We start from the raw sequence: 20,427 nt of genomic DNA, 5'->3' as shown, positions 1-20,427 counted from the left end.
GCGCATTGTCTGTGATAATATTGGTTTCTGGCTATCCATACTGGGTCTTTTAGTCAGAAACGCGCAGGTCACCGAAGTTGGAATTAGTGTATCTCCCAAGGGGATAAGTTGGGGTTTCTGGTTTGACCTCCAGCAACTTCCCATAGGCTTGACTTTTCATTCACAAAGGGCACGGTGTCGAGCGGAAGAGACCCGTTTCGAAAGTATATATACAACCCATAAATTCAACGAGGTCGACAACCTCATCGCACACCCGTGGCTCGTCACGGTGGAAACACTATCTCTTATCAAGTCTCCCCCGTTCAAGCTAACGGTGGAGGAAGAAAGCATCGTATGCTTGCTTAATAGGGGATTATGTGAACATTCTCGTCTAGCATTGATATCTACTTCACGTAGATCCTGCCTTCCCAAGGTCCCAGCTTCTGGTCCTCTGATTTATCAACGTTGCCGATCAGTGGCTTAGTCGATGTCCACTCCTCCCTCAACGGAATTGGTTGGCTCTCAGACGTGAAGTTGAGCATCACCAGCGCCACTTCACCGTTGAACTTTTTTCATACGTCATTACCAGCGGGCTGTCATCCACGTATGTAAAAGAACCATGAGCGAAAACTCCAATATTTTTCCGTCGCAGCTTGAGCAGGGTCTTCCAGAAGGACAAAACGCTGTTTTTATCAGCTAGCTGATCCGCCACATTGATCTCCCGGTAGTTGTCGTTCACTCTCATCCAAGGTTTGACCGATGAGAAACCTGCATTCGGAGAATTGCTCCATTGCATAGGTGTTCGGGCATGGTCTCTTCCGACCTGCCTAAGACCGCCCATGGCGCTCGCGAGAGCGTTCCCATCGCAGCCGGTTGCAGCCTTGACTGCGTTATAATAGTTTTGGGCTTCGAGGTCTTGGTAGTCGTCGATCGTCCAGTCCTTCGGGATGTTGGTCATGCCGAGTTCTTGACCTTGGTATATAAACAAAGTTCCAGTGGCTGTCGCCTCCATCATGGCGAGGAGTTTCGCTGAGACTTCGCGGTATTCAGGGCTATCGCACCCAAAGCGAGAGACCGACCGTGGTAGGTCGTGGTTTTCAAGGAAAGCCGAAGTCCACCCATCGTTCCCTTCGATGAACTTCTGCCATTTTGCATGACTGCCCTTGAAATCGCCCATGGCGACCGGTTGAGCCTTGAATTTGTCTACTTTTCCGAACCCGGTATACACTGTCTCGAATTGGAAACCCATGTCAATGCGTTTCTCCGCGGCGCTGCAGTATCTCAGAGCCAGATCTGTGTCATACGTCGGGCCGTATTCGCCCACAGTCATGCAATCGTACTTAGACAAGACCTTCTCGTTCATCTCGGCGATATGTTCGAAGTTTCTCGCTTTGTTCCGGTAGTGGCAGGATGCTAGTTGCCATGGTGAATCCTTGTCTTGGATTGGAGCGTCCGGGAAGGATGGGTCTTTGCTATAGATGGTGATAGTGTCGATTCGGAAGCCGTCCACGCCCTTGTCAAGCCAGAACTTCATTGAGCTGTCATACACCGCCTGCCGCATCGCGACACATTCCCAATTGAGATCCGGTTGTGTTTTGGCGAAGAGGTGCAGGTAGTATTCCTGCGTCGCCTCATCCCATTCCCACGCACTCCCGCTGAAATTCGATCGCCAATTGTTCGGAGGATGACGGTTCCCATTTTCATCATATCTTGCCGGCTTCCAGATATACCAATCCCGCTTCGGGTCCTGTTTCGATGATCGTGAGTCTTTGAACCATTGATGCTGGTCAGAGGTGTGGTTCACGACTAGATCCAGGAGGAGACGCATTCCGCGCACGTGGCAGCCCTTGATGAGCGCTTCGACGTCAAAGACGGAACCGAACCGAGAGTAAACCTCCTCGTAATTTGACACATCATATCCCATGTCATGCTGAGGACTGTCGAAGATCGGTGAGAGCCAAATAATGTTGGTTCCGAGGTCTTTGATGTAGTCCAATGATTCGATCACGCCGCCAAGGTCGCCCCATCCGTCTCCATTCGAGTCCTTGAAAGATGCAGGCCAAATCTGATAGACGGATTCATCTTTCCACCACTTGCGATCATTCTGTAAAGAATCCATGCTGGTCAAAAGGCAGAATCGTGTACGAGAGGAACAGGTAGTATGAGTTGGTCAAGGTAGGAGGGCATAAGAGAGTGGCTTGACCATGAGCGATCCGAGTCGAAGCCTACCTTCACAGTCTAGTTTTGACAACTTTTATATTTTGCCCCTTTGATTTCCATGAGCTGCTTTGGCTGGATGCGGGCAATAGGACGGGCAATGAGACGGGCAATGAGACGGGCAATGAGACGGGCAATGAGACGGGCAATGAGACGGGTGATAAGACGGGCGATAATGGCGGGCAAGAAAGGCGGGGGGCGAAACCTTGGCTAGCTTTGCTTGCCACAGATGGAACCGGTAGATAACGATGATAAGAAGTAAGGAGTGAGAGAATTAAATAATAACCGTCGATCCATGGTTTCTCAAAAGATCAGGCTCCCGATTATACCTGGTCCCAAATTTAATCTGTCGGACGTGGTGAACGTTCTTATGCACACCGTCTTCTCCTTCTATTACACCAGAACGCCAATTTTCTCGATACCGACATCGTGAGCTTGAGATGGAGAGCCTCAAGGACGAAAAGACCATTTCCAAAAGTGTCGGCAGGCACGACGGAGGTAATCACTTTTCTACTTCTATTGACGGAGTTGAGATCCATGCGAGCACCGACAGAGAACAGAAGATGACTCTGCTGGAGGGGTTGAAGCTTTATCCCAAGGCTGTCTGGTGGTCTGTCTTCATCTCCACAGCCGTCATCATGGAGGGTTACGATATCGGCCTCCTCGGTTCTTTTTACGGCTTCCCGGCCTTCCAAAAGAAATTCGGCGAGAGTTTAGGCAACGGTAAATACAATATTTCCGCTCCATGGCAGAGCGGCCTGACCCAGGCAATGCATGTCGGCCAGATCTTCGGTTTGATGATCAACGGTTGGGCCATGGACCGCTTTGGCTTTAAGAAAACTCAGATCGCAGCTCTTTTTGTCATGTCAGGCTTCGTTTTTATTCAATTCTTCGCCAAATCGATTGAGATGCTCCTTGTCGGTGAACTCCTAATTGGCTTTCCCTTGGGTATATTCTTGACCCTCACGACTGTGTACGCCGCGGAGGTATGCCCTGTGGTCCTGAGACCGTACCTTACCACCTATGTCAATCTTTGTTGGTCCATTGGCAAGTACATATCTACGGGAATATTGCGTGGTTTCCTTCACAACACGTCCCAATGGTCTTGGCGGATCCCATTTGCCATCCAGTGGGTTTGGGTCCCCTGGCTTGTCATTGGCACACTCCTTGCTCCAGAGTCTCCGTGGTGGTTTGTGCGTCAGGGCCGCTTGGATGATGCCCGAAAGTCATTGCGGCGTCTACGGTCCAACCCCCTAGATCATGAAATCGAAGCTGATATCTCTATGATGGTTGCAACCAATGCGCATGAGAAATCTCTCGACGAAGGGATGACCTATCTTGACTGTTTCAAGGGGATCAATCTACGGCGAACGGAGATTGCTTGTACTGCCTGGTCTATTCAACCCATGTTGGGTTTCGCTCTGGCCGGCCAAGCTACCTACTTCCTGGAGCAAGCTGGCCTTAGTTCTGATCACGCTTTTGACATGAGTCTCGGTTCGCTTTCGATTGGTTTCGTTGGAGGACTTGCGGCCTGGTTGTTTGTTAATCGATTTGGTCGCCGCCCACTCTACACCTACGGTCTGGCGGGCATATTTGTCATTCAGATGGCGATTGGATTATTGGCAATCCCAAAGCAGAGCGGAGGAACGGCATGGGCGACCGGTGTAATGCCTCTCATTTTCACTGCCATATACGCAGTCTCCGTCGGTCCCGTCTGTTATGCCATCGTGGCCGAAGTCCCATCGACACGTCTTCGATCCAAGACGGCAGCACTTGCTCGCAACGCGTACAATATCTTCTCGATTGTCAATAACATTATCACCAACTACCAGATCAATGCTACTGCATGGAACTGGAAGGGTTATACCGGCTTCTTCTGGGCCGGGTTCTGCGGCCTCTGTTGGGTTTGGTCCTACTACAGGCTCCCTGAGCTCAAAGACCGCACGTTTGCTGAGTTGGATATCCTCTTCGAATCCAAGATCCCAGCGCGTCAATTCAAGGCTACCAAAGTTGACGACACGGCCATACTTAGTGAGGGAGCATGCGGCGATGAGGAATCGGCGGCGTGAAGGATTGGACTTGGACATGCATATGCCCGCTGAGACACAACCCGACTCATGTTTTTAGAGGAGTGCGTGTGGATATACGTATATGTAGTTTCAATCAACTTTATTGTCGGTATAGATACCGTGGGAATGATTTCGGAAGGCATGGCTTTGTCCCTGATCTGCACCAACTTTGTATCGCAACACGGTCTTTGTTATATGTAAGTATGGGCTGCATGGCGATCGAGACAGAGCGATCGCTCAGCCCTATCTTTGTTATCTCGCCATGAGCGATCAATTGCTAGACTGGAAGAACGTGGAGAGATAACTGGAGACCAAGAAGACCTGGTAATTTCCCTTTTTCCCTTTGGTCATTGCAAAAAGAAAGTAGAAGGCACTGGTCTGAGCAAAGTCTCAATTCTGAGATTTCCTGGTCTCAGTTTGGTTATATGCCAGAGGGAAGGTATTCTGTGAACAACAGCATCACATGCGATCTTTTGTGATCTTAGAGCCCGTGAACTTGAAGACGATGTCGATATGGAGAGCCTTCTCATCCATGAAGCATCTGTGAAGGGTATGGGCGCTGAAAACGAAATCTTTAGCAATCAGTCGCTCTTTTGGCCCTGGACACGAAGCGTGGCTTGCTGAAAAGAAATAAAACAAGGCTAGCAATCGAATTCGGGACCATGGTCACTCGCCACAGGTGGATCGAGTCGCTTGATGATAGTGTACACCATGTCCCATAAGATAGAATGCAGCTAAGTGAACACAATCAAATATGGACGTATCGAGGCCAGGCATGACAAGAAAGGGTAAGGGAAATAGAAAAGCTGAAAATGGACAGAGATAGTTTGAATGCTAAAGAAGTATAATATCATATTCAAAGGGCGTGAAGATCAAGATAATTGATATAGATATGAATTCTTCAAGGAGTGTCGCCCATACGGCAGAGCCTTGCTTCGCATAATCAAAATGCATGGCTACTCACGGCCTTCCCGTAGTCTCCTAACACGAGTTGGGCTTAGCGCATTTAATTCAACAGTACCAAAGCATCACAAGCTCCAGCCAAGGTACATTTGTATGCGAAGAGCTGCTCATGCTGGGGATGTAACAATTCGTAACCACTTAATAGCAGCGCCGTTTCACTACTTTCTCGGCTGTAGACTTTCCTTCCAGGACGCCGAATGCGGTTCGGATCCCTTTCTGCACACGCCACATTGCACACCCTATAATCAGGGGTTACCTTTCGCCACGGTATACTTGTCGCCAAGCCGGCAGGATCAGGATGAACGCGACTGTATGAGACGCACTATTTCCGGTCAGAGAATTGCTTACCTCCTGAGGAGCTTCTGTCACTGCCGGAAGTTCCCACAGCAGTAGCCGATTATATGGTCAAAATTGATGTCATAGACCAGTTTGAAGCAGTCGATTTAACTGCCTAGGTATGCAACAAGGCGATGAGAAGAATAAGTACTATGTTTTTTGATCAACATTCTTATACATATTTTAGTAATTTAATAGATTTAAGAATACCTGCTCTTGTTTTACAAAAAAACAATATAGTTAATAAAATATATTTTGATAATAAGTTTGCATTATCTAGTTCTCTATCTATAACTTTGTAGGACATTGCGACAGGCGAATAGTGATAGCGTCCAGTAGGAATGCAGGGCCAGGTCAACTGTACTTCCTTGGTTCCAGCGAGTATGCGAGCGGCAGCCCATGGGTTGGGTGGCTTTGAGGAAGAGTGAGTGACTTGAGTGAACTCCGCGAGGCGGAACACTGGTCGCGGGGAGGACTAAAGTATATGACCGTCATTTTGATTCCTTTGTGTTTCTAGTGTTTTGCAGACGTGCAGTTCTTTCGATTTGTTTTCATTTCTTTTATTCTAGAGCTACCGACCATGAACTTACTTTTAGCGAACTTCAAGGAATAGTAGTCCAGTGAGCTGAAGATCACTTTCCAGCCGTGGCAGCACCCCGCATAGCAGCGAATGTCTAGGGCGAGCTGTATCCGTTAAATGGATCATCATCATGCACAACGCGATTGTGACTTTTCAAAAATCTCGTCATGCTATTTTAAGCCATCTCATGCAAGTGCAAACTAGCAGAGCGTCTATCTGCGACCTAGCCATGAACTGACACGTGGAGAATACTAGCGGCCTGCCATGGTTTATTGCCTAATCGTGGATGGTCCATAAAATGCTTGAATATCTCAGACTTGGCTTACGGCACAGAGTGTCATAGTTATCTTGTATCTTGCTACTTAAGCAAGCAACTGATCAAAGGTATACTAGTTCTTGGACAAGGTTTATTGACTCGAATCGAAAATAATAACTCGTACGAACTCGATTCGAGGTCCGCGAATAAAATGCACTAAAGACTCATTAGAAAGGCGGTAGATATTCTGGCAGTCCGTGCTGTCGAACACCGCAGATCTTGAGATCAGGGTCAATAAGCCTGAAATGAAATACACATACTATAGCAATCTAAGGTCATGTTAGCGGTAGTTGCACAACATAATTCATACACAGCAAACGGACTGTTGAGTATCACGGTGGTCAAAGCCTGTGATGGGGGTCATTGTGAGACATGAATAGATGAGAAGCCCCACCTCCTACTGGATAGACAACTAGAATGGAATACAATGCAACCAACTTTTATCTCAACATGGATAACCTCATCGGGCTAGCGAAGATCCTACCAGAAACCGTCTCCGCGTGTTGACGCGCGTTCTCCCTGAACAACGTCCGAATTTAGGTCCAGGTTAATTGAAAGACGCTAAGGTGTTCCAAATTGAGCGACAAAGCTTGATAGCCTAGTGCAGTAAGACAATACTAATCAAACTGAAAGACCCAGTACGTTGGGTATAGTTATCCAGTGATTGTTTTTGTTTTTTTTTTCTCGGACCGACGCGATTGGTTTTCTAGCTTAATTTACAAAGGGCCTCTTGTAGGAACCTGGTATGTCGAGGGCTTGTTTTGAAACTACATTTTCCCCTAGATGACTAGGCTAGATATTTGGTTTGCGAATGTGTTTGATGTTCGCGAATTTTTGACGAATTGAATCGGCCATAGATTCGAAGCTCCGAAACCAGGATTCGAATTCAATTTTGTTTGCCGAAATTCGAGAGTTTCAAATAGTCCGAACAATCAATCGTGCGGAGCTTATGCAAACCATAGGAAGAAAAGGGAATATCTAGTTGGCAGCCAGGAAAGTCATGAAACGTCATTAATCAAAATCTTCTCTATCTGGGACGCTCATTAATACCCGCGTCCACATCGAAGCCAGGTAAGCTATCTATTCAGGAGCTACAGGTCGTGGGGATTTTAAGCGATTATGTATGATTTGGCGGGTCTAAAGGGTTAATTCATTTCACACAAGCAGATAAGAATAAAGTCACTCGTAGTACATGCGTGAACCGTGTTTTCAGGCCTGTTGCCCGTGGTCTGTTGCCCGTGGTCTGTTGCCCGTGGTCTGTTGCCCGTGGTCTGTTGCCCGTGGTCTGTTGCCCGTGGTCTGTTGCCCGTGGTCTGTTGCTCGTGGTCTGTTGCCCGCGAGTTCATTGCCCGTGACTTCATTGCCCGTGACTTCATTGCCGGAGAAAGTCCTTTGATACTGTATGTACGTTCATGATAATACATCATTGAAATGGCGCGCTCTCTATCTCCCAGAAGTATAAAAGATTATCGCTGAGCTCTTTATTTAGCCTCAGAAACTTTCATTCAATCCAAATACTTCCTACACAAAGTTTCTTTTCAATCATCAGGCATGGCCTTCCACCGCCTTTTGGGGAATTTACTGCTCTTAGCAGTACTCGCTACTGGCTTTCCCCACCATTTTACCGGGGTCAATCGAACGATAGACACAACCGAACTCAAGACTTGGTGGCATTCGACTGGAGAATATAATTACAAATCGCCTCTTGCCAGCGACAGCAATGTCAGACAATCCCACGTCTATTCTGTGCAGGTTGCCACTGCGGAAGGTCACCACTTGCCCGACGGTTTCTACGATTCTTTTGTTTACGAATCAATCCCCCGCAATGGTAATGGCAAGATATCAATCCCTGGCAATTATTCGTCGTTTTACAGCGATACCAGCATCTCTGGCGATGGGGTCACAATTGAAGCTGGCGCCAACATTACAATGGCGTGGACACAGTTCCTTTACGCAAGCGATACAGTGCTCAGGATCACCAGGCTGGATGGTCGCAACCCTGGAAACGTTATCATTCGACCCACCAACCTTGGCTACAGCATGCAGAACATCGAAGGCGCCACTTACGTGAAGGTGCCCTTCAACACCAGAGGTACTCGATTTTCAATTGAATTCGAGGATGACCTTTTTACATATCGCAACCTTAAGGGCGGCCCAGAGTGTTCAGAGGTAGAAAACCCGCCAGCTGATTGTGCCTATGCCCAAGACTTTGATCCATCATATCGCAATTACGTTCTAGAGTATAATAACACCATGCCAATCGTCGGCGTGGAACCGAGAAATGCCCTCTTGATCTTTGCCAGCCCGTTCCCAACGAGTGATCTGGTCCCATCCGCGTCATCTGGATCAACCCTCGAGATGAAGCCTGGCCTGATCACTGGCCTAGACAAGATCAACCAATCAGTTGTGTACTTCAAACCTGGTGTCTATTGGATGACCGGCACCGCCCACGCACGTCTCCCAGAATCTGTGTCGTGGGTTTACTTCGCGCCCGGATCATATGTGAAAGGTGCCATCGAGTTCACTACAAACTCCACAATTATCAAGGCCACTGGATTTGGAGTTCTTTCAGGGGAGCAATACGTCTACCAAGCGAATATGCTGGCCAATTACACGAATTTGAACGACAATTCGAATAATGTCAGGATGTGGCGGGGTTGGAGTACACCATATAAGTCGCAAGAGTTTATTCTTAACGGTGTCACAATAGCTGCCCCGCCATACAATAGTATGGACTTTTATGGCGACCTTACTTCGATACGGTTACATGCCTGGGACTACAAGCAAGTTGGAGCATTCTTTGTGCAGACTGACGGTCTGGAAATGTACCCAGGAAGCTACGTACATGACGTGTTCTACCATTCTGGCGATGATGTCATCAAGACGTGGTGTAGCGACGTCACCGCTGAGCGCATCACTGTTTGGAAAACTACTGATGCACCAATTGTACAGTTTGGCTGGTGGTATGAGAACAAAACCAATATCGTTGTGAACGATGTCGACGTAATTCATTCAAGAGTGTTCCGCAACGAGCTGAACGGCAAGGCGGGGCGGGGTGTCTTTGGTTCAACGACATTTGCGTCTGACAGTATGAACGATGTATGGGGTAATACTTCTGACAGCACGCTCGGGACATCGTTGATGTCTCTCTCTAATTTCCGCTGTGAGGGCATTCACCCCGGTCTTTTCCGCATCGACCCGCTCATGAATTACGATAATGTGCTGATGGAGAACATCTGGATCGAAGAGTTATCCCCTAACAGCACTGGTCTAAACCTTGGCTTCTTGCACAAATTTACAGATGGCTCAAGAGGCAACATTCCAGCCTACTTTGGCAAACACTCATTTAACGGCATTGGACTCCGTATCCGCAATTATACTATTGGAAATGAACGGATTTCTTTCACCGCTGACAATTGGGATGGAAACTCGGCGGGGGGTATTTGGGTTGATCCTTTCTATGATGGCGCATGGATTATAGAGTAGACATTTTAACAAAATAAAAATCCATTCACTCAATTCATGGTGATGATGATGATATTATATTAACCTAATGCTACCTAGCTAGTCATCGCCGTAATAATGTAGGTGCTTGGTGATGGAAAGGGGTATGGGATCGATGGGAAATTCAACAAAGGCTTCAAAAGTGACAGCACATAATAAGCGACGTAGCAATGATCCGAGGCCTCTGCGGCGATCCAGAGCCGCCAACGTATACCGTACCTACCCAGGTGTCTGGTACAGAAACAATCCAACATGACCTGGCCGAGGCGAGAACCGATTCTCAGGTCTCAACGAATCCAATATCGAGCATTAGGAGCGGATCTAGAAGGCATGCTCATCAGTACGCCAGTTGCTCCGTTGACCAAAATTTGAACCAAACTTTGAATGGATTGGAACACCAGCCCACGCATGGATGACGTGGAGGACCTATTCGCTATGTAGCCACCCTGGTCAGAACAAATTCATCTATAATCATTTTTTCCGTGGGCAGCCGACACCTCAGGGGATAGCCACTCTGCCGTGTACGACTATCGGTGACTTTTGACTTTGTCAGTGACTTGTATCAGGATACTTTGTCAAGAGTCGACAAGACATTAGAAATGATGGCACATGGCAATCAGCTTTTTTGTATACTACATGGCTGATCGGAAGCGGTATCAAATCATTGGGCGGCTGCGGTACATTTGATCAAACAGGCAAAAGTTCCGGCAAATCAAATCCATATTCTTGACGTCCACTATAGTTCCAGCGGTGCCATGAAGACATCAGGCAACCCACAAGACGGGTATACTTTAGCTGTAGGATCTGCTGGGTTGCAACATATCGCACAGTCGTTTTTCCACGAGGACTACGTGAAGAGTCTTATTCCGTCGGTTCCTAGTCCAGCAAACCCGAGCAAGGCTCCTTGAGAGGAAATCAAGAAGCACGGGTGCTACTCGAAACCAATCAATAAAGCACACACGCGCCGTTAGGTAGAAAAACGGAGGATGGGTTGCGCATTATTGATATGCATCACCTTCGTATCGGGACAAAGCTTCGCAGGGATTTAATTTGATTCATGCTGGATGGCGAGAAGAGCTTCGAGTCAAGAAAATTTCAGGGTGTTGTTTTTGGAGCAAAATTCTTTCAGTCGGAACTCTGTGTCGAACTGAGGGGTGGTATTTTACCACTAAGGACAGGGTTATTCATCAAGTACCCATTCTCTCTTTGTCTCTGTAAGGTAAACGGGATACGCTCGGCATACCAGCGTCGTAACACGCTAGGAACGACCCCTGAGATCTGATAACGCTTCAACAGCAAGATCCAGATAGAACAACATCAGTGTATCTCAATGGAACACCTCAATACTAGCACATACCAGTATCCGTCAATCCGACAGAATCTTCTAAACACCAATTACGCATTGAAACGGGTTATACTGCAACAATACGATAGTAATTGATCAACCTAATCAGCTGCACGGGGAGCCTCAACAATTGGGAGAAAGGCGCCGAATAGACAAACTATTAAAACTAGTAGAGTAAGACCATAGTATCTTGGCAATAATAAGCTAGCCTTGCAGGGCTACTAGACGAGGAATGAGTTTGACACTTTGACTGAGCGTAAGCGTACACAGACCATACTTGAGTTAGATCTGATCTATCTTCTCTTGCCACGCGAGCTTTTATATGATATAAGTTCGCCAAAAGTGGTAGACTTAACAGTGTCTATCCCATGGGGGGTTATGGGATGCAGTGCATCCCATTTAGGGTTTGATTCTTAACTATGGGTGCCAAGCCACGCTAAGGGGTGCATCCCAATTGGACTTCGCGAGTGCATCCCATTTGAAAATAACGGTCGGACGACGCTAAGATTTAGAGGAGTTCTAAGTGAGCGATCGGTTTATCTCCGGTTTCAAACCTGGACTTGTACAACCTCTTGAAGAGGGTGTTACAGGGATCTGAAATTCTCGTGAATTTTTTGATGGGGTACGGTTAGTACAGTTAGGCTAGTCGTACAAACCCTCAACTCCCTTATATAACCCGATTTATATAAGCATCCTGAGAACTCTAGGAATCTCGGGAGGCCTAGGATAACGCGATAGGTCTGCGGATCGTGATATCGTCCTAATAAATATAAAGGTCAGTAAATAAAACTAGAGCTATGTGAAGTTAATCTTATACGATAACCAAGCACCGGATATAGATAAATCAGAAACCCGAACTTTCTGACTCTCCTAAGATCGCCAGATCAATTATAAACACGGCCTATATTAATATTAGTTAGGTACCTTAATCAAGAAGGCCTTCTAAAAGCTTTTAATATTAACTCATATTTTCGCCCTAATTAGTCGCAGTGAGGTTGGCAGTTGGAATCGCGATACGTATGTAGGTCGGGTAGAACAGGTGATAGTAAAAATAGGTCAAGCATCAATATCACGACTAGTATTTATATTTAGCTCCGCGCCGAATATCTATATGATGCTAGCACACACTATCAAATCGAAAAGGACAACCCCTTTACTATCGTATAACTTCACTTCTACGACCTCTAATACTGTGAGGTTGATGCTAGACGTGATGTTGGAGTTCGCCGAAGTGAAGTTGTACGATGAGTCAGATCTGGATCTTTGTCCGGGAGTTGGAGGTCGTGGTGTGGGAGTTATATGATGGTAAGGGGTTATCCTTTTCGATTTGGTAGTGTATGCTAGCATTGTGTAGATATTCGGCGCGTAGCCGAATGTTGATGTTAGACGTGAAGTTGGAGTTCATGAAAGTGCAGTTGTACGATGAGTTAGGTGCAGATCGATGTTATGGAGTTGAAGGTCGTCGATGTGAAGTTATACGAGGAACAGGTGTCGATGTAGGTTGTGGTGTTGGAGGTCGTGGAGTTGGAGTTGTACGAGATGAGCTGGGAGTTGATGCAGATCGTGATATTGATGCTAGATATAAAGTTGGAGTTCGTGAAAGTGTAGTTGTACGACGAGCTAGGTGTTAATGTAGGTGGTGAGATTAGAGGTCGTGGTGTTGGAGTTGTACGATGAGCTAGGTGTTAATGCAGATCGTGATGTTGATACTGGACGTGAAGTTGGAGGTCGTGAAAGTGCAGTTGTACGATAAGCTGGATGTCGGTGCCTCGCTGGAGGTCGTGTTATTGATGGAGGTTGCTACCTTGATTGAGGTCGCTGCCTTGATAGAGGTCGTGAAAGTGAAGTTGTACAATGAGTTAGATGTCGGTGCCTTGATGGAGGTCGTGTTATTGATGGAGGTTGCTACCTTGATTGAGGTCGCTGCCTTGATAGAGGTCGTGAAAGTGAAGTTGTACAATGAGTTAGATGTCGGTGCCTTGATGGAGGTCGGTGCCTTGGTGGTGGTCGTGAAAGTGAAGTTGTACGATGAGTTGGATGTCGATGCCTCGCTGGAGGTCGTGTTATTGATGAAGGTCGGTGCCTTGATGGAGGTCGGTGCCTTAATGGAGGTCGGTGCCTTGATGGAGGTCGCTGCCTAGTAATCACTGTAGATGGAGATCTCCGGCGTTGTACGATATCGATAAGGGTAGACTCGAAGTGAGATGGAAGTTTCCTTGTACAATCCAACGATATAAATTCACTTCTTTTCTCTCTTTCTAACCTTCCTTCCTTCACAACTCTCTCTCGTATACGTGTTTTTTCTTCATAACTGACACGTCTGCCGCTTACAATATTCTTTATCTCATTCTCACTCTCTCGTCCGCCTCGCCGCGCCGACGCCACGCGCGTCAAAATGTCTTCCTTGTACGATCCCTGATGATACGTGCCGTTTGTTGTGATTTACAGTGATACTAATAAATATATAGTTCCGGTCGTGGTGGTGGCCGTGGTGGTGGCCGTGGTCGTGGAGATGGCGGTGGTGCTGGTGGTGGGGATCTTGGTCTTGGTCGTGGTCGTGGTCGTGGTCGTGGTTGGGATGCCAGTTCCGGTGGCCGGGGTAGCTCCAACTCCTCGTACGACTCCTCATTCTGTGACTTTCTAGGACGTGAAGCTGACCCTCGTACAGTGGCGATCGTGAACCCTGGGACCCTCGGCCGGGCGAAGGCATTCCCAACTTTGGACCGGGAGAGTGGACCGGGTAAGTCGATGCTTCTACTGTGTCCCGGGATCACCTGCTAATGTACGATGTCGAACAGATGGCCCTACTCCTACACCGACCAAGAAGGGAATGTCCGTCTTCCTCGTACGCACGCCGAAGGCATCCAGTCCCTCATCCAATACACTGAACGACCCCACGGTAACCAGGGGCAGTTGCAACTGCCAGTTGGTGGCGATGAGCTTGCTCGGATGTGCACTACGCCGATGCAGCTCAGGCTCCTCGCGGAGCGTGGACGTCCCATCTGGCATGTACGAGGCAACATCAATGGGCAGCAAGTTGTCTCCCAGCGACCCTCGTACATCAATGCACTGTTAATCCAGTCCCGTGGGAATCCCCTCGTTCGTGTCTGTGATGCCTGTTCGGAGCGTTGCAAACCCTTCCCGCAGTGTATCCGTATCCCGGGCTACTTTGACGGCTGTTGTGGTAATTGTAAATGGCGTGATCACGCATCTCGGTGCACCGTACGAGATGATCAGCCGGACAATGCTACCCGACCATGGCCTCGAGCCCCCCCTCGTCCTTTACCCGCAGCGGATGATGTGGTGGACCTAACGGACGAGCAGCAAGTCGTCCGGTCGGCCCCTCGGCCTTCCCGTCAGGTTTATCGACGCCCGCGTGCGGACAGCGAGGTCCAAGAGATCACTATCGTGGATTTGACTCTGGAGGATCCCCCTCGTCCGACTCGACCCCGCCCTCGACCCCATATTGCCTGGAACCCCTCGGACGATGAAGCGTGATCGTGATGTACGATCGTTGATCCAGGCAGTGAAGACCTGGCGTAGCTCGACCTCCCCCTTTTACATGAATACTTAGGACTGTCGAGCTTGCAGATTTGAATTGATTTTTTTTTTTTTTTAACTTGCTCCTGTAGTTAATACAGTTCGTACATGATGTCATTTATTCTCCGGTCCCACAATGCCTTATCGTACGGAGCTTAATTGAACTTCAACCCGTGTGCGAGGGACGAGCCTATCACACTTCATCACGGCTTCAGCTGGCGTGGCGGGAGAGTTCAGGGGTAATCACAAAACTGTAGCTGACCCCACAGGGATTTTTCCCTCGTACAAGTCTTGCCTGTGGTGATTATTCGTACCATTCCAGTGAAAATATATTCTTGATCTACTACAATCTATCGTACAATGACTTCCCTCACCGCGGCCGAGTTATTTATCCAGCTCCCACAATATTCTGTAATTGTGTGCCGCCAGTGTCAGCATGCTGTGCGACCGACCCAGGTCGTGGCCCATTTAACCCATTCGCCCCATCGTACAACTATCCCTGAGGCCCGGCAGGTCCAGGCGACTATCCACGAGTGGGCCCAGGTCGATCCAGAGGTGGATCGGTTGACCTTTCCAACCTCCATCGACCGGCCGATCCCTGAGCTCGCCGTATACACAGACGGTCTCCTGTGTACGCGCAGCCCGAGTTGTACGTACGTGTGTCGCGGCAAAGAAAGTCTCCGCAAACATTGGCGTACGGAGCATCAATGGTCACCGTACGGTCGCCATCGAGGCCATCAAGCAGCCCGGTATGCAACGACCGTCCAAGCGGCCATCCAAGATGCCATGCAAGCCGTCTCGTGCCAGCGATTTTTTACCACGCAATCCGGTTCGCATTACATCCACGTGCGACGGCCCGGCCCGTTGTACGACCCAGTGTCTCCACCGCCGCACCCTACCGTGGTCCAAGGATTAGTGAACCAGCTCGAACAGTGTTTTACCGCGTCGCAGGCCCGCGATGAGACCGTGATCCAGGCCGGCGAGCTTGATGAAACGAACCCATGGTTACGACGGACCCAGTGGGCCCAGTATTTACACGGGATCCCCGGACGACCATTAATAGAGTCCATCGCGACCCCCGATCCGGACGCAGAAGGTCCCGAGGCCGTCGTACGAGCCATTTGGGATGCGATGGATGGGGTAGCCCAGGTCAGCCAGCGGATCACCAAGCAATGTGGCCATTTAATTCGCATCGAGGCCGCGCGGACCGAGGAGTATCAGAGTCCGTACCGACCATTACAAGCGTATATGGACATGGACAACATCGGACGACACGTGGAGCCATGGCAGCGCATTTTGATGTTTTTTGCTCGTACGCAGCAGCCGCACGAATGGTCCAGCCCCCGATACCGGTTAATGCCGCGGCAGCAGCGTGCGTGGCAGGCATTATGGCGATGTGCCCAGTCCACCGTCAACCACCTCAGCAGCCCCAGTCGTACGACGGATGAGCCCCAGCCATACCAGCTTACATCCATCCAGCGGGCATGTATGGATTTTTGCATCGAGCTGTTAAACCAACGGGTCGGTGCGGAGGAGTACGAGTGTGCATTAGTGTGTGCATTGGCCGTATTAGGCCGCAGCCGGGATGGGTGGCAGACCGTAGAGTCATACCCACCGATATTATCCAAGATCATTAAGATCGCGCGGTTTATGGTGTTGCACAAGGCATTACGATTAGATCCCCACGCGGATAAGATCGTACAATTTTTACAACACCGACACGGCGTGGGCGAGTGGTGGAGCCAGAGTCCAATGGACGACCCCGAATATTTATTTGTTGGTCAGGACGAAGGATACACCAGCCGCAGTCCCACGCCCACGCCCGAACCCGATTTATCCGTCGTACAACATAATCGGAGTTCCCCCATACCCGACTTAATATCATTCACGCAGCAGCAGCGCCAGCAGCGATCGCGGCCATTCCGGGAGTGGTTAAAGTTGTTGGTCGACACATTTTTGGTCCGCGGTACGCATGGGCCAATGCAGTGGATGTTGGATTTACGTACGTACGGGTTGCGCGTACATTATAACACCACGACGCCCGGACATATTACGTGGATGGGCCCGGACCAGTTGTTGTACAAGGAAGTGCATTTCACGATAGGGGATTTCCGTGGGTTCGTACATGGGTTGGTCGGATCATTACAGGGGATTTTACGAGACGAGCTGTTGATGACCACCCCGTCGATACCCATCCCATCCATCCCGTGGGACAGTTTGATGGACGACCCAGGGCAGGCCAAGGCCGGGTGGAATTTTTTATATGATTCCCGTACGAAGTGGCCCGTAGACGGTGCACAGTGGATGTTACAGCGGTTAACGCAGGATGACCCCGTCCAACAGCAATTCATCAATACCCACGAGCAGCAGTTCCGGACATCGGCCATTCAACGATATATGCAACGGGTCGTACGATTCCGCGAGCAGTTAAGTATTGCCATCCACGTTACCGCCGGACAGCCCAGTCGTGCCCCCGAGCTGTTAAGTATTCGACACCGCAATACCGAGGGGGCCCATCGCAATATATTTATCGAGGATGGCTTAGTGGTATTTGCTATCCCATGGGGGGTGGTGGGATGCATTGCATACCAGTTAGGGTTTTGGCTTTACTATGGGCGAAAAACGGCGCTAGTGAGTGCATACCAGTTGGACTTCTCGAGTGCATCCCAGTTGAAAATATCGGTCGGACAATCATCAAAACTTCAAAAGTTCTAAATTCGCGATCGCTCTATACCCGGTTTCAATTTAAAGATCGTACAATCAAAAGAAGAGGTAGTTACAGGGGTTAGAAATTTGGACCTTTTTTTTTTGATGGGGTGCGCTTTGGCCAGTCGTGCGATACTTAGTCACCCTTAGGCTAGGGGTTTATATAAGCTTAGTATAACCCTCAAACCCTACTACTTTATTAAAGAAGGCCTTCTAGTAGCTATACTACCTTAATTAACGAATATAAATAAAAAGGGTAGATAACTTCTCTATCTCTATCCTTACGTAGGAGATACTATATATGCTCCTAGGTATGCATAATACCTTAGGCCGCAGCCGCGTTTACTATATTATATATTCCACTACTATAATATCTATATATTCTATTATAATTCGCTAAAGACGTATCTTTAATTATACTTAGTATACTAATAAGATTAATAGATAAAGAACGAGGGAAGTCACCTTATTGCAGTCGACAATAGGCTTAATGGACTCGTATAATAGGACTGAGGCAGCCACCTTAATGCAAACGCCCAATGTGCTCAATGCAAACGCCTATTATGCTTGACAGAATTGTACAATGGGACTGAGGCAGCCACCTCAATACAAACACGTAATATGCTCAATGCAAACGCACAATAAGGCTTAATAGAATTGTACAATGGGACTGAGGCAGCCACCTCAATGCAAACGCCCAATGTGCTCAATGCAAACGCACAATGTGCTCAATAGTCTCGGACAATAAGGCTCAATAGACTTGTACAATGGGACTGAGGCAGCTACCTCAATGCAAACGCCCAATGTGCTCAATGCAAACGCACAATGTGCTTAATAGTCTCGGACAATGAGGCTCAATAGACTTGTACAATAGGACTGAGGCAGCCACATCAATGCAAACGCATTATGGCCTCAATAGACTAGGACAATAGACGTACTTCGGATGAATGTACAATCCTCAATATATAATCAAGTTTTCTTCCTTTTCGAACTTACCTTTCTTTATATCTCTCTTACCTGACCACTTTCTCTACCTTAAAAATCAACCTTTTTTTTTTACTTCTTTTTCTAAAATCACTGATTGTCTCTCGCCCTGTGCCCCCCTTCTTCTCTCGTTTTTTGACGTACAATTACGTCAAGATGTCTCCCTTGTACGAACCCAACCCAAGCAGTGAAATCAAACTAATTCCGATTTAGTTCCTCCCTCGTCTCTCGCCGTGGTGGTGGTAGCCGTGGCGGACGTGGTGGCTCTGGATCGTTGTATGTATGCTTCCTTTCCTATAGCGATATATGTGAAACTAACTATTGTACAGCGGAGGTCGGGAGCGGAGTCCCTATGCCGGCGAAGGTATCATGAACTTTGGTCCCGGGGAATGGAGCAGGTAAGCTCTTGACTTTTTTATGAACGATCTTTAGCTAATGTGCAATCTCTACTAGCTGGCCCTTCCCCTACACTGACCAGGATGGGAACCCTCGTCTTCCTCGTACGCACGCGGAGGGTATCCAGTCCCTCATCCAATACGCTGAACGACCAGGCGGTAACCAGGGTCAGCTTCAACTCCCAGTTGGCGGCGATGAGCTTGCCCGGATGTGCACAACTCCGGTGCAGCTCGCGATCCTTCGGGGTCGTGGACGCCCTATCTGGCATGTACGAGGCAACATTAATGGGCAGCAAATTGTCTCCCAGCGACCCTCGTACATTAATGCCCTGCTGATCCAGTCCCGTGGCAATCAACTCGTTCAGCCTTGCGAGGCGTGTGTGGACCGGTGCAAACCTTTTCCGCAGTGTATCCGACTCCCAGGTCAGTTTGGCGGCTGTTGTGGCAATTGTAAGTGGCGTGATCACGTATCTCGGTGCTCTATACGAGATAGACAGCCCCGCAATGCTACACGGCCATGGCCACGGCACCCACCTCGTCCCTTACCCGCAACGGATATTATTGACCTAACGGACGACCGGAGTGTCGTCCGGTCGGCCCAAGGGCTATCCCGTCGGGCCTATCAACGTCCTCGTGCGGATAGCGAGGTCCAAGAGATCACTATAGTGGATTTGACTGAAGAGGAGGATAACCGGCGTCGGACCGAGCCTTCTCAACTTGCTTGGTACGAAGAGGCCTAGGGAGGACGTACAATATGGGTGGTAGGGAGTGAAGATAGCATTTTAGGCTAGAAGGGGGAATACTTACAATACCGAATGAAATCCGCATTTTTATTACTTATAATCATTCGTAGATATAGATCTTATTAAATTATATATAGTCATATATACTAAGGGTCGTCGTACAAAGCTTTGTCTTAGTGGAAACTTAGTATATTCGATCAGCCTATCATATTATTAATACTATCTAGCTTGGGTGGCGTAAGATTCAGGGGTAAAATATAAATCTTTAGCGAATTCCCACTTACTTTTTTCCTCGCCCCAACAGACTAAGCTCCGTTCTTTGTACGACCCCCGCAAATATATATTTGGACGATCTACGAAACCTTATCGTACAATGGCATCCCGCACCGCCGCGGACTTATTTTTACGGATCCCCAAGTATTCCGTGATTGTCTGTCGCCAGTGTCAGTATGCTGTCCGACCGACCCAGGTCGTGTTTCATCTGACCCATTCCCCGCATCGTACAACGATTCCCGATGCCCGGCAGGTCCAGGCGGCTATCGAGGAGTGGGACGAGGTCGAGGAGAATATTAATCAGTTATGCTTTCCCGAATGGGTGGACCAGCCTATCGAAGGCCTCGCGATGTACACTGATGGTATCCTATGCACCCGAGTCCAAGGCTGTGGATATGTATGCCGGAGTAAAGAAAGTATTCGGAAACATTGGCGTACGGAGCATCATTGGTCGCCGTACGGTCACCATCAAGGCCA

General features: G+C 48.5%; 6 protein-coding genes across 6 annotated transcripts; 5 read left to right on the top strand and 1 right to left on the bottom strand.

Annotated features, from left to right (window-relative positions):
• Nucleotides 1-383: 383 nt before the first annotated feature.
• Nucleotides 384-2,098, bottom strand: N7443_009500 (alpha-glucosidase; the record flags this gene model as incomplete). The annotated part of the gene is made up of 2 exons (XM_056889556.1): nucleotides 384-545; nucleotides 566-2,098. 2 exons carry the CDS (start codon nucleotides 2,096-2,098, stop codon nucleotides 384-386), a joined length of 1,695 nt encoding a protein of 564 aa, XP_056736047.1.
• A 538-nt stretch (nucleotides 2,099-2,636) lies between these two features.
• Nucleotides 2,637-4,265, top strand: N7443_009499 (uncharacterized protein; the record flags this gene model as incomplete). The annotated part of the gene is made up of 1 exon (XM_056889555.1): nucleotides 2,637-4,265. One exon carries the CDS (start codon nucleotides 2,637-2,639, stop codon nucleotides 4,263-4,265), a length of 1,629 nt encoding a protein of 542 aa, XP_056736046.1.
• A 3,746-nt stretch (nucleotides 4,266-8,011) lies between these two features.
• N7443_009498 (uncharacterized protein) lies at nucleotides 8,012-9,946 on the top strand (the record flags this gene model as incomplete). Its single annotated transcript, XM_056889554.1, has 1 exon — nucleotides 8,012-9,946. The coding sequence occupies one exon, from the start codon at nucleotides 8,012-8,014 to the stop codon at nucleotides 9,944-9,946; it is 1,935 nt and encodes a 644-aa protein (XP_056736045.1).
• Nucleotides 9,947-13,009: 3,063 nt separating this feature from the next.
• Nucleotides 13,010-13,450, top strand: N7443_009497 (uncharacterized protein; the record flags this gene model as incomplete). The annotated part of the gene is made up of 1 exon (XM_056889553.1): nucleotides 13,010-13,450. One exon carries the CDS (start codon nucleotides 13,010-13,012, stop codon nucleotides 13,448-13,450), a length of 441 nt encoding a protein of 146 aa, XP_056736044.1.
• A 254-nt stretch (nucleotides 13,451-13,704) lies between these two features.
• Nucleotides 13,705-14,807, top strand: N7443_009496 (DUF3716 domain-containing protein; the record flags this gene model as incomplete). The annotated part of the gene is made up of 4 exons (XM_056889552.1): nucleotides 13,705-13,715; nucleotides 13,778-13,924; nucleotides 13,978-14,049; nucleotides 14,108-14,807. The coding sequence occupies 4 exons, from the start codon at nucleotides 13,705-13,707 to the stop codon at nucleotides 14,805-14,807; spliced, it is 930 nt and encodes a 309-aa protein (XP_056736043.1).
• A 3,888-nt stretch (nucleotides 14,808-18,695) lies between these two features.
• N7443_009495 (lipase/esterase-like protein) lies at nucleotides 18,696-19,674 on the top strand (the record flags this gene model as incomplete). The annotated part of the gene is made up of 6 exons (XM_056889551.1): nucleotides 18,696-18,706; nucleotides 18,753-18,815; nucleotides 18,869-18,937; nucleotides 18,993-19,310; nucleotides 19,342-19,384; nucleotides 19,432-19,674. The coding sequence occupies 6 exons, from the start codon at nucleotides 18,696-18,698 to the stop codon at nucleotides 19,672-19,674; spliced, it is 747 nt and encodes a 248-aa protein (XP_056736042.1).
• Between the last annotated feature and the right edge of the window lie 753 nt (nucleotides 19,675-20,427).

The sequence above is a fragment of the Penicillium atrosanguineum genome, assembly GCF_028827265.1.
Source record: "Penicillium atrosanguineum strain IBT 20685 chromosome Unknown utg000008l_segment0_segment0, whole genome shotgun sequence".
Lineage (NCBI taxonomy): Eukaryota > Fungi > Ascomycota > Eurotiomycetes > Eurotiales > Aspergillaceae > Penicillium > Penicillium atrosanguineum.
The sequence above is the reverse complement of the archived record's forward strand: the minus strand, read 5'-3'. Positions and strand labels throughout refer to the sequence as shown.